We start from the raw sequence: 12,512 nt of genomic DNA, 5'->3' as shown, positions 1-12,512 counted from the left end.
TCTACTCTGGTGTCTCCAGGTAAGACTTCTTTGCCCTTGCAAAGGAGTATGGAGAATAAGGGTTTAATCACCGCTGGAGGCTATGAAGCACTGTTGATCTTTGTAATATTTTCTCTCTGATGCTTTCTTTTCTCATACATATATGTAAGTTTAAAATGGTTGAGAAACACTAGGATGCCTTACAACATGAGTGTAAATGCATTTGGGTTAACCAGGTTTCTTTGGGATTAGAAGCTACCTCTAGGGGGTTAATCCAGTTTGTCATTCTTTCTGGCCCTCTCCTGAGGGATGGAGTGTGACTGTGGGCAAGGTGAGGTTGAAGTGCTAGGGAAAAACAGAAACATCACTCTAGCCATTTTGTCCTCTGCGTGCCATCTTTGTTTCCCATTATTCCCAAGGTTTTCCCTCTTTCATCCATTCTTTCCTCTGCAGTACTATTCAGTAGAACTTTCTGGGTAAGATTATGGAAATGCTCTAGAAATTTTTGAATTAAAAAATATTTACTGTAGAATAATTTTATATTACATTTTTACATAAAGTATCTTTGGTTTGTTAAAATTTGATCTATACAAGCTTTTCAGAAACATGTTCTTTATCATGGTTTTTATATATATACTAGAGGCCCGGTGCACAAAACTTTGTGCACTCGGTGGGGGGATCCCTCAGCCCAGCCTGTGCCCTCTCGCAGTCTGGGACCCCTCGGGGGATGACCACTTGCTGGCTTAGGCCTGCTCCCCGGGGGATTGGGCCTAAGATAACAATCAGACATCCCTCTGGCAGCCCGGCAGCCCTCGGGGGATGTCCACTTGCCAGTGGGTAGCAGACCTAAGCTGCAGTCAGACATCCTTAGTGCTGCTGAGGAGGCAGGAGAGGCTCCCACCACCACTGCTGTACTGGCAGCCATCAGCCTGGCTTGTGGCTGAGCAGAGCTCTCCTATGTGGGTGCGACTGACCACCAGAGGGCAGCTCCTGCATTGAGCGTCTGCCCCCTGTGGTCAGTGTGTGTCATAGTGTCCAGTCATTCCCAGTCTCTCTGCTGTTAGGGTCAGTTTGCATATTACCCTTTTACTATATAGGATAGAAGCCTGGTGTATGGGTGGGGACTGGCTGGTTTGCCTTGAAGGGTGCCCTGGATCAGGGTGGGGGTCTGGCCGCTTGGGTGCCTGGCCAGCCTGGGTGAGGGGCTGAGGGCCGTTTTCAGGCTGGCGGGCGACTGAAGCTCCCAGCCTCTCCTTTTATTCTTTTTCTTTTTATTCTGGGATTTATTTACCTTCTATAATTGAAACTCTGTTGCCATCACTGGCGCTCCCAGCTCTGAGGCTGCGGCCCGCTGAAAGCAGGTATCTGAGGTTTGTTTAGCTTCTATAATTGAAACATTGTTGCTTCCTGAGCTCAGAGCTGGGCTGCAGCAGGCGGGGAACCTTGGCTTCCTCCATCACTGGGGCAAGCAAGCCTCCTGTTCGCTTCAGCTGCGGGGCTGCCGGCCGTCATCTTTATTGGCAGTTAATTTGCATATCACCCTGATTAGGCAATGGGAAGCGTAGCGGAGGTACGGTTAATTACCCTTCTTGTCTTTTATTAGATAGGAGATATATCTATCTATCTATATATAAATATTTATATATAAATAAATTAAAGCCTAAGCGACCATTATGACTGGTCAGGCAAACAACCGGTCACTATGATGTGCACTGACCACCAGGGGCCAGAAGCTCAATGCAGTAGCTGCCCCCTGGTGGTCAGGGTGCTCCCAAAGCCAACCTCCCATGGCCGGCCAACCTCCCCCCTCCCCTCCTGGTCGGGCCAGGCCGAGGGACCCCACCCATGCATGAATTCATGCGCCAGGCCTCTAGTATTCAGATAAAATAAATGCAATCTTAAATGGTAACAGATGACTTATGGAGTTACTTTAAGTTAATATGGTCTTAAACTAATATTATTGGATGCCATCTGGTATTGTCCAGATCAAAGCTAGCGTAGTTATTCTAGATTAGTGTCTTATTATTTCGTATCTTAGCAGAGTTAATTGCAAAGTATAAGGAGGTAAATGCATTTCTTTAAAAACTTGTGGGTACCACACTTATGTTTGTGTCCCAGAATTTGCCTTGACTTTGGAAAAATAATCAGTTTGAATCCTTTGGGGCTCGTAGATTCAACTCCCTGCAGCATGGATTCAGTAGAGATTACTCTGTAAATTTGGAGGAATTGTTTTGCCTTCTCGTTCTCATATTTCCCCCCATTTTCAGGTTTATGCAAATGGCATCCGAAACATTGATCTTCACTATATCATTCGTAAACTGGCAGCGCCTGTGATTTCTGTGCTCTTGCTGTCCCTGTGTGTACCTTATGTCATTGCATCTGGCGTTGTTCCTTTACTAGGTGAGTAATGCTGGCTGGGGAACTTGAGAGCACCTTTATTTTACATTTTATTTTAAATATATTTTATTTTAAATATATTTTTATTGATTTCAGAGAGGAAGGGAGAGGGAGAGAGAGTAGAAACATCAATGATGAGAGAGAATCATTGATTGGCTGCCTCCTGCATGCCCCCTACTGGGGATTGAGCCCGAGACCTGGGAATATGGCCCCGACCAGAAATTTAAACGCTCGACCACTGAGCCACGCAGGCTCGGTGAGAGAACACCTTTATTGCCATTGTTACATTATTGTCACATGGTATCATAGGTTGGCTGGCCCCAAATGCTTTATTTGTAAATATAAACCCAGCTAAAACAATGATTTCAAGAAACCATTGTTCTTAATTTGACTACTCAGAGCAAGAGTAAGAGGATCATAAGGCCTTTGGTACAGTTTTGTTTTTCGCTAGGCAGGTGAGAAAGTATTGACATTTACACTCTTCTCAAAATAGGCAGGAACAGATTTCCTTCAAGTTGTCTTCTAACTAGAAGTGCTGTGATCACAGACTTATAAAATTAAGGACATGTTGTAATTAATTTTAAAAAAGTTCTTTAGCATAAAAGGAAACCCAAGAGGAGATGCTAATTTGTGACAATTCATCAACTAGAAATGATCAATTTTGTACTGAAGAACCCCACAGGACCTTAAACCCAGCATATGCTCAAAATTATAAGCACAAAGTTTCCCTCTCAAAATCTTTTCTTATGAATTTACTCATACTGACTAGTGTCATCATCCATCAAGTTGCATGAGTCAGAAACCTTGAAGGGCATTCACGTTACCTGAGGCTCTCTGCTCTCCATACTCAAATGGTCTTCAAGTCCCACTGACCCAACATCTGAAACCCATTCTCTCCTTTCTGGCACTCTTACCCATGGCTCCTTGAGCTGCACATCCTCTCTCACCTTAACATCAACAGCCTCCTGTCTAGTTTCCCTGCTTTGACAACTAATTCATTGTCTATACTGCAGCCACAGTGACTTTCAAAAGAATGAATCTCATTGTTTCTCTTTAATGAACATCCTTTCTTTGGTCCCTCTGTGGCCTTTAGAACATAATCTAGCTCCTAGGCTTACTTCAAAGGCTCCTGCTGGTGCTCCAGTTTGACCTCACTTGTTGACTCACTTCATTTTATATGTGACCAGTCCCCTCTTCTTTGTGAAAGGACATATTTCTATTTCACTGCCATTCCATATACACTTAGAGTTCTCCTTTTTTGGTTTTACAGGTGTTACTGCGGAAATGCAAAACTTGGTCCACCGGCGGATTTATCCATTCTTACTGATGGTCGTGGTATTGATGGGGATCTTGTCATTCCAGGTCCGCCAGTTTAAGCGCCTTTATGAACATATTAAAAATGACAAGTAAGTCTAGACTTCCAGACATTTAGCCACTCATATTAAGATTTATCACTTGTTAATGTTTGTGCCTAATGTGATGAATCAAAAAGGGAAAATTGCTCAGATTCTGGATATATTTTGAGGTAGAATTAGGTAACAGATTGGATGAGGGTGTGAAATAGCATTATCAAAAACTGTTGTACTGAGCAACTGGCAGTTTGGAGTTGTCATTTATGTAGATGAGTGATTTTCAACTGGTGTACTGCAGGAATTTTTAAAACATAATACCTGACTATTTATTCAGGGGCACTGACCTCTTTTTTCTTAGATTGTCAAATAAAAAAATGACAGCAACCAACACAATAATAACTGTTTGGTGTGAATGAATAAAAATTAAACCTATTCTGTCAAATCGGCAAAAGTTATATATTTTTTTGGTGTGCCACAGAATTTTAGTAATTTATGTGTGCTATGAGATGAAAAAGGTTGAAAATTGCTGATGTACATGAAGAATGAAAAGACTGGGAGAAAATGGTTTGAGGAAGATTATTTTTTTAATACTCATTTCACAGAGTTTTCAGTTGCTTTGATTTGACAAGATACAAAAGAGTTTGAGAGAAGAAGAAATCTACGTTAAGAATTTGCAGTACCCGCCTAAGCCTTTCTTGCAATCAAGGGCCATTAGGTTACTCTGACCACTGCTGAGAGAGGCTGCAAGGTTACTGCAAATGTGTCGAGCCCTCTGTTTCGAGAAAACTCTGTGACCTTACCTCACTGAGAGATTAAGAACAGCCAAGGTTAGCAGCCATTTGACCTTCCATGTCCTCACAGAGGGCTGAGTCTTGCTCTGCTTCAGTGTTGTCTAGCAAAAAACATGAGTTTATAGCTTTCCGTCCTGGTTTGCCTGGGAGAGTCCCAGCTTACACATGCTGCTTTCGTGTCATCGTTCATAGAACCCTTGGTTTGGACAGCGAATTATATGCTCACCTTATTCATTACTCTGAGGACTCCTAAGAGTATTATTTTTAAAATTTAGAGTGTTCAAGGCTTCTCCAAAGCCTTTATGACAGTAGAAAACACAAGTGCATTTTTAGGTGGTCAGAGTACAACGTCTTTCAAACATGAAAGAAGGGGGAGGAGGTTTCAGTGATGAGAGTCTGCTTTCTCACTTCACTTGTTTTGGCAAGGTCTTACTGGCACTCCTTGATCTGCCATCAATGCTTCCAAATGGTATGGTATTTGTACCCCGCCCCTCTAGCTTGTTTACTTTCAGTTTTGTCACTCACTGGCTTCCAGGGGTCAAGCTCACAGTCATTCCCTCATGTTTAGTGAGGCACATCACTGCTGCTTTTTAGCAACCCCTGCTGATGTTATGGCATGCAGTGTTCTGGTGGAGGACCTCCAGCCTTGTCATTAGCCGGGGTCCTGCCCCAGCGGGTCCAGGGGTCCCCAAAGGTGTAGACGGAGTCGGCGAAGAAGGAATGACACGGAGACAGCGTTCAGTTGATCAGCAGCCTAGCCAGGATCTCTAGCCAAGTTCTGGTCTCGATCTCCAGCCAGGTTCTGTCCAGGCTCTCCAGTCAGGTTCAGTGTCCAGGTTCCAGTCAGGTTCTCCTGCCAATCTCTGTAGTCAGGTTCAGTCCAGGATCCCTTGCCATGTTCTCCCGCTAGGCTCTGTCTCTAGGCTCCGAGGCCAGTCCCTCTCCAGGATCCTCCGGCATGTTCTCTCCAGCAAAGTTCTTCTGTCTCTAGGCTCCGTGTAGATTCTGTCTTCTTGATTCTGTTCTAAGTTCTGAGTGTTTCTGTCTTGTTACAACTGTATTTATACCAGTTGATTCAATCCTATCAATCTCTATTACAAAGGTTAGGGCGTTTCTTATCTCCATTCCAGGGAGAAAAGATTATGTAGTTTAAGCATGATTGTTCGTAGTTAAAGGGATTAATTACCCGCCTGGCACTTAGTTGAGGGGTTTTATTCCCTCCCTAACTTCAGGGGAAAATCCCTACCTGGGGATTCAACCTTTCTCGGAGAGGTGACTTTGGTTAAAACACAGCGCCAAGAAGGTGAGCAAACATATTAAGAACCGTATGCCATATATGCCAGGTCCCTTGAAACAGCAAGGATGGACCGGCTCCCGGCAGTCATTTTAATCACAGTTACTTCTGTCTCTGCCGTCCTGCGCTCTTGGCCATAACCTCCCTGTCAACATGTCATATGAGTTAGCAGAACTTCATATTCTGCCCTTGGACCATACCCCCCCTACCTTCTGTCACTCGCATCCACTCACTTTTCTATCATCTCCCATTTGATACCATTGAAATCATTGTCCTTTGGTATCTCCTGTTCTCTAGAACTAGAGCTGTTCAGGTTCTACTAAAAAGGTTAGGGTAAGTCCTCCCTACCCAGCTTTCTGACTATTGTATTTCCAGTCCGTTTCTTCAGATTTGCCCACTAAGCTGCTTCATAAAATACGATCCATACAGATAAGTCCTCTGCATGAGTTTCCTCAGCCTTACCCTCCTCGGGCCTCTGAGTGTATGAGTTCACGAGAAGCCCTAACCTACGGACTGGGGCACGTGCCCCGTTGTCCACACTAAGGACTCTGACCTGTGCCGCTCAGGTCTTTGCTCTAGGAAGACCTATGGGGAGTTCTTTCGCCCCTCGCTATAAAGTGCCTGCCTTTGTGCCTTTGGCAGGTGTTCATTCTAGACTTCCCTTCTACCTACCTAACCATGAAAGTAGGAGTGAAGTGATCTGATTTTGCATTTTTAGAAATGAATCACTGACTGCTTTTTGGAAGTGTGTTTCAATATGTGAGATCATATAAGAGAGTAACTACCCTGTTTTTACATCCTAGGTACCTTGTGGGCCAACGCCTTGTGAACTATGAACGGAAATCTGGCAAACAAGGCACATCTTCGCCACCTCCACAGTCGTCCCAAGAATAAAGTGGTTGTCTCAACTACCTTGACCTTCCCCTTGCCTTTACGTGTCCTTTTCTGTGGACTTCTCTCTTTGGAGATTTTCTCCAGTGATCTCTCAGCATTTTTTTTTTTTTAAGTTAAATGTATTTGACTTGTGTTCTCAGCATTTGGAGAGAGCAGCAGGTTAAGTTGCTGCCTTCCTGCATCTTCTGACATCACTGCTGTCTGAGATCTGTACATGTGTAAATAGAAGTTCCTGGATACCCTAAAACCTTGGATTAAACAGAATGTGCATTGTACATCTTTAAACAAATGTATATTAATTTATTAAATCTAGTTGTCACTTTATTTTGGACCTGCTGTGATCTTGACAGGAAACGTGCCACAGAGCCACAGTGCAGAAGTGAGACTTACTAATGACATCTCTGGAGCACAATGTCATGGTGTTCCTAGCAGTTTTTATGAAGTGAACTGTACATTGTGTCTGTCATGGCTGTTGAAACCTTACCAAGAACGTAAAAGGAAACAGAAATCAGCAGTGGAGTTTCTGTGGTAAGAAAATATGAACTTTGTGCTTCACTGTCATTCGTTTTTGGAAGTTATTTTGTATAACACCAAAGCTGTTGTACATTTTCTACTGCCTGATTTTTTTTTCATGTGTCTGTGTTTGTAATATTGTATAGTATCTTGTGCTAGTTGAGGAAATTATTTTTAATTTTGATAATTTAATATTCCTGGTGATTAGCATTGGGAGTTGGGTTTTTGTGCTTGTTAGGGGCATGCCTATACTTAGAGGGGGGAAAAGTCCAAAAGAAGATTTTCATTAGTCTCCTCATCCTCCTTTTCCCACAGAGCTATCTCTTTTTCTGTTTTGGCAGCAGTAGCCAAAAGTCATGAAAGATCATAAGTCTTACAGTATATCGTCACCAATGACACTGCATCTTACTGGAGTGGGGACAGACTGAGGTGTTCCTTAAATGTAGACATGGTTTGTGGTCTGAGATTGACAGCATTAGGAAAGACTGGTTAGAACATAGTCCTGCTGGTTAGTACATCATTGGGTGAGGATTAGGGAGTACATTTCTCCTTGTTTTCCATGAATAAAAATCCCAAGGTTTCTAAAATTTTTTTTTACAGAATAAAACTACAAACAAAATCAAATTGATTTTATTTGTCCAGAAGGAACCTGGCTGAGTTGGCAGTTTAATGGAGTGTAGAATGTATCTTATTGGAAATGTGCTGTAAAATCTCAGAGAACTGAACACATAAACTTGGTTTTTTCCCTTATAGCCAAAGCTGCAAGTAGAAGTTTAGAGAAATAAAAGTTAGGCACATGATCCAAGTATTTAATGGTCATGGTTTAATGTAAGGGTAGTGTTTGTTTTTAATGATAACCTAAAAGTTCTCAGAGAAAATGAACAGCATAGGTCTTCAGAAACCATACAAGAATTTCCATATAGTATTAAAGCCCATAACTCAAATCTGAAGATTTTTTAAATATGAAAGTCAGCCAAACATAAGCTACCAAAATAAAAAGCAAATGTTCTGGTTTTATAATTCAACAATTTTTCCCAAAGTGGTAAGCAACTACTTAACTCTACATTTTAAAACATCAGTATATATATTTAAAAAAGCTTGCCTTAGGATTCAGTGTTATACTTTTTAGCACTTTGCAGTAGGCCTTTCTCTTGTATTTAAAATAAGGTCTTTGTGAGCCCTGCCTTCACTTAGAAATGTAGTTCTACTTTAAAAATGAGCATTTTAAATCATATTGCCACCTGTCATGGTATATGTCCATACGGATAGAGAAACTATCAAATTTGGCATATAACTTGATTATATTAATTTAGGTTTCTTTTGAAATTTTCAGAGACTTTGTAGATATTGACATAAAGTCATTGGAACATATTTACCTGTTTTACCAGGAAGATATAGGCAGATACCACAAAAGATTAAAAATTGTTATTCTACAACATTTTTAAATGAATCTTATCAGATACTTTATAAAATATATATATATGAATGGCCAAAAAGTTGCCCTCCATTTCACTTGCAATAACTTTATCTTGTCTTATGTAATGATTTCCCCCAATTTCCCAGTTGTGCTCTGTCCTGTTTTAAAAAAGATGAATACTTTCCTAAGGAAAGCATCTGCTGATTACTATTTACATGGGTAGCATCAAGATTTTATTAGCCAGTTGTCTTAGAAATATTTAAAATAACTAGTTCAGAAAGTGCTAGTATTGCTGCCCTTCTTCATGTAGAATTTATTTTTAATAATAGTGTAGTTTTACTTCATTTTACATTGGGTTTAAATAGTCTTTAAGGAAGTTAATTAGGAGAGAAAACTTTTTTGCTTTACTTTTACTATTTATAAATTGAAGACAAATCAACATTTAGGGTTAGTTTTACATGACCGGTTACCAAATGGCCATTAGTATCAGGTGTGCAGTTGTTCATTATTAGCAAATTATGTTTGATTTTTAAACTTATTACTAAGTACTAAAAGTTGAGATGTAAACTGAAAAAAAATGCCAATGTGAAGTTTGTGTATGGCAAGCTTTAAAACTAAATGTTTTTAGGTGATCTTTTCCTTTTAGTTTTTTGGAGAAACAGTAGAGATTAGACATCTCAATTCCAGATGTAAACAAAAGTAGTTTTTATTTCACCATTTAAGATAACTGTTATTACTATGGATTCTTGACTTGGTGTTTTTTTTCCTTTCCCTTATTCAAGTAATAGAAAGTAAGTTTTTCTCAAATGATTTGATCTTAGATATGTAATATCTGTATTGGCAAAATGCTATCATTAAAGTCTAATCCTTGAATTTAGGATGAATTGATGACTTTTTAAAACAATGCAAAGCAGCACTGGACATTTCTACATTGTATTGTGTTTACACACACACACACACACAACACACACGCACGCGCGCGCACACACACACACACTGGACATTTCTACATTGTGTTGCGTTTACACACTCAGAAACACACACACACACTCTATAGAACACTGGCAGAAACATCACAAGTTAGCTTCTTATTCTCATGTTCAGGATTATTTTAAGCTTTCTATTTACTGTGATAAGTTTTTTACATTATAAAATTAAATGATTGTGTTTAAAATACTTCTTTAGAATGGTATCTAATGAGTCACAATTAAAAAAAGACAAAAGTGAAATGCCTTACCACTAAAGTATTATTAAAAAGCCTCATTTGTGGAGATTTTCTGACTTGCTGGAGCTGTCTTGGATCTTTTTACTTAATTTGCTCCCTCAAGCAGATGTTTTCCCTTCACCCCGTTTACTGCCCTATATCTTTTTTTTTAACAGCCAGGATGAGCAAGGGCTACTTTCAGATAAAACCATTAATACAGCATGAAGATAGACAGTATATATCTTTTCATTTCTTTCTGTCTTATGAGTGCCTCATTTTTTAGTCATGGAAGTAATATAGTACCTTCAATGAATACGTAGTGACCGTAAAGCCTGGGCATGACTACTATAGAAGCTAAGTAGAATACTGTTATTTGGGATACCAATTTTCTATTAAAGCAAACATCTTAGATACCCAGACCAATTTTATGTATATATTCTGAAATGTTCCCCTTTTTTATGTGGTCATTTGTTGTCTTCTGAGTTGAGAGAACAAGATTGAATAAAGTGAACGTTAGTTGTAGTCGAGTTTTTTTTTTTCCCTTGTTGGTTTTTGCTTTATTGCAAGATTGCTTGAGAGTTACAGAAATGTGTATTATTAGCATAAGTTGATAATCCAGATACATTTAACATAATTATGAAAGTAAAATAATTCAAGTTACATGTGATGATAGCCCCTCTGTTCTAAGTATAAATTTAAAATGATAGTGGCAGAGGACACATCCCTCCTCTCCTCTCTCCCTCACTGTAATAGACTATCTTCATTGGGAAGAGTAGAGGAAGGCCCTCATCTGTGCCACCCACCTCTTTGCCTCAACTATAAGGTCTGAACATCAGAGCTTCACCAGGTTGCCTATTTTAGGTAGCTACTTGGATAGAGTAAAGCCAATCAAACCCATTTTATGTAATTGACTGTAAGTCTCAGAGAAAAAGGAAAGGATTCCATGAGGTTTTTTTTCCTCCTAACTGCTGTATGAAGAGATCTTTTTGTTTCTAATTTTTCTTTGTTTCTAGGTTGGGTTTTGTTCCATGATTTTTTTTCCTTTTTATTAAATTTATTGGAAGTGACACTGGCTAACAAAATTTTACAGGTTTCAGGTGCACAATTCTATATAGCACATAATCTGTACACTATTGTGTGTTCACCCCAAGTTAAGTCTCCGTCTACCACCATTTACCCCCCTATGATTTTTTTAATCAAGTGCATTTTTATTTTAAATGTAGTGGTGTGGGTGAAGTGCAGTTTGAACCATAGAGCATCTTTAATCTGTGAAGTTGAATTTTTACAGCAAAGGAAATTGCATGGCGAATTTCAGAAGTGGCCATTAAACACCCCCCCCCCCCCCACACACACACACCCCCATCCTGCAGTTTGCAGCCCTTCTTGTTGCAAACATAGAACCAATACCACAAGTGGATTAAGGATCTGGGAAGGTAACCTCCCCTTCTAGCCCCAGCCCCCACATACGCATGTATTTCTGGTGTCTGTTTTGTTTCCTTGCACTGTACTCAGTACTATAGTTGAATGAGGCATGGGGTCTGCCTTCAAGAAGTCCAGTTAGAGTGGGAAAGAACAGAAAAATGAGCAAAAGATTCTATTAGAGATATGCATAAGATTGCCACAAGGAACAGATAAGGATCTCCCTGGGCAGAGTCTGTGATGACCTAAGTATGTCCTTAGTTACTATTTGGTCTATATAGGCACCCTTCCCCCACACCCTCACAATTCCTGTCAACCTCCTGCAGTTTACTTCCACTCAGCCCCACACTTCACTAAAACCATCCATATGTCAAGAGCCAGTAAACTGGCGGAGGTCCCTTTTGGCAATCCTTACATTATCTAATCATCTTCCTGAAATTTTATTTTGCACAGGTAACAGTGTTGTGTCTTTCTGCTGCTTGCTTGCTTAGTAGCTTCTGTAGGACAAAAAGGCTTATGCCAGGAAGCCCATTCATTTGTTTTTTTGCCCAAATGGATGAACCCCTTCTGCTGGCTGCACGAATCCATTGGTCTGATGGAGCAGAATAGTCAGTCAGTCTAGAAATAAACCCACATGTATATGGACAGCTGATTTTTGTCAAAGGTACAAAAGTTGAACAAATAGTGCTGAAATAATTGGACATCCAGATGAAAAATTAAAAATTGATCTATATCTCAACATACGTAAAAGTTAACTCAAAATAAATTATAGCCCTAAGTATAAAACTCCAATCTATAACTTCTAGAAGAAAGCAAAAGAAAAATGTTTAGCCTGCGGTTAATCACAGATTTGGATACAACCCCAAAAGCACAACCCATAGAAGAAAAATTTGATGACTTGAACTTGATCAAAATGGAAAACACCTGCCCTTTGAAGTATACTGTTTAGAGAACGAAAAGACAAGCCATGGAGTGGCAGAAAAAGTTTGCCAAACGTTTCTGATAAAGCACATGCATTCAGCCCTTGCTGGTTTGGCTTAGTGGACAGAGTGTCGGCCTGTGTACTGAATGGTCCCAGGTTCGATTCCGGTCAAGGGCACATGCCTGGGTTTCAGGCTTGATCCCCAGTTGGGGGCGTGCAGGAGGCAGCTGATCAATGATTCTCATCATTGATGTTTCTCCCTCTCCTTCTCTGAAACCAATGAAAATATATTTTTAAAAAGGTTTAAATAAAATACATGCATTCACATAA

The 12,512-nt window shown here is 40.2% G+C and overlaps 1 protein-coding gene across 5 annotated transcripts in view; it reads left to right on the top strand.

Annotated features, from left to right (window-relative positions):
- The window catches only part of MARCHF6 (membrane associated ring-CH-type finger 6), a 70,633-nt gene extending 60,270 nt beyond the window's left edge, over window positions 1-10,363 (top strand). For 4 of the 5 annotated variants that reach the window (XM_059694799.1, XM_059694796.1, XM_059694797.1 and 1 more), the window contains 3 exons: window positions 2,247-2,379; window positions 3,647-3,782; window positions 6,617-10,363. In XM_059694799.1, the coding sequence (XP_059550782.1) occupies window positions 2,247-2,379; window positions 3,647-3,782; window positions 6,617-6,707 (360 nt within the window). In that variant the 3' untranslated portion in view covers window positions 6,708-10,363. The remainder of the gene's footprint in view (window positions 1-2,246; window positions 2,380-3,646; window positions 3,783-6,616) is intronic. The other variant, XM_059694800.1, reaches the window with a different exon arrangement.
- The last annotated feature ends 2,149 nt before the right edge of the window (window positions 10,364-12,512 follow it).

This window comes from Myotis daubentonii, chromosome 4 (assembly GCF_963259705.1).
Source record: "Myotis daubentonii chromosome 4, mMyoDau2.1, whole genome shotgun sequence".
NCBI lineage: Eukaryota > Metazoa > Chordata > Mammalia > Chiroptera > Vespertilionidae > Myotis > Myotis daubentonii.
This window is presented reverse-complemented; position numbering and strand designations above follow the sequence as displayed.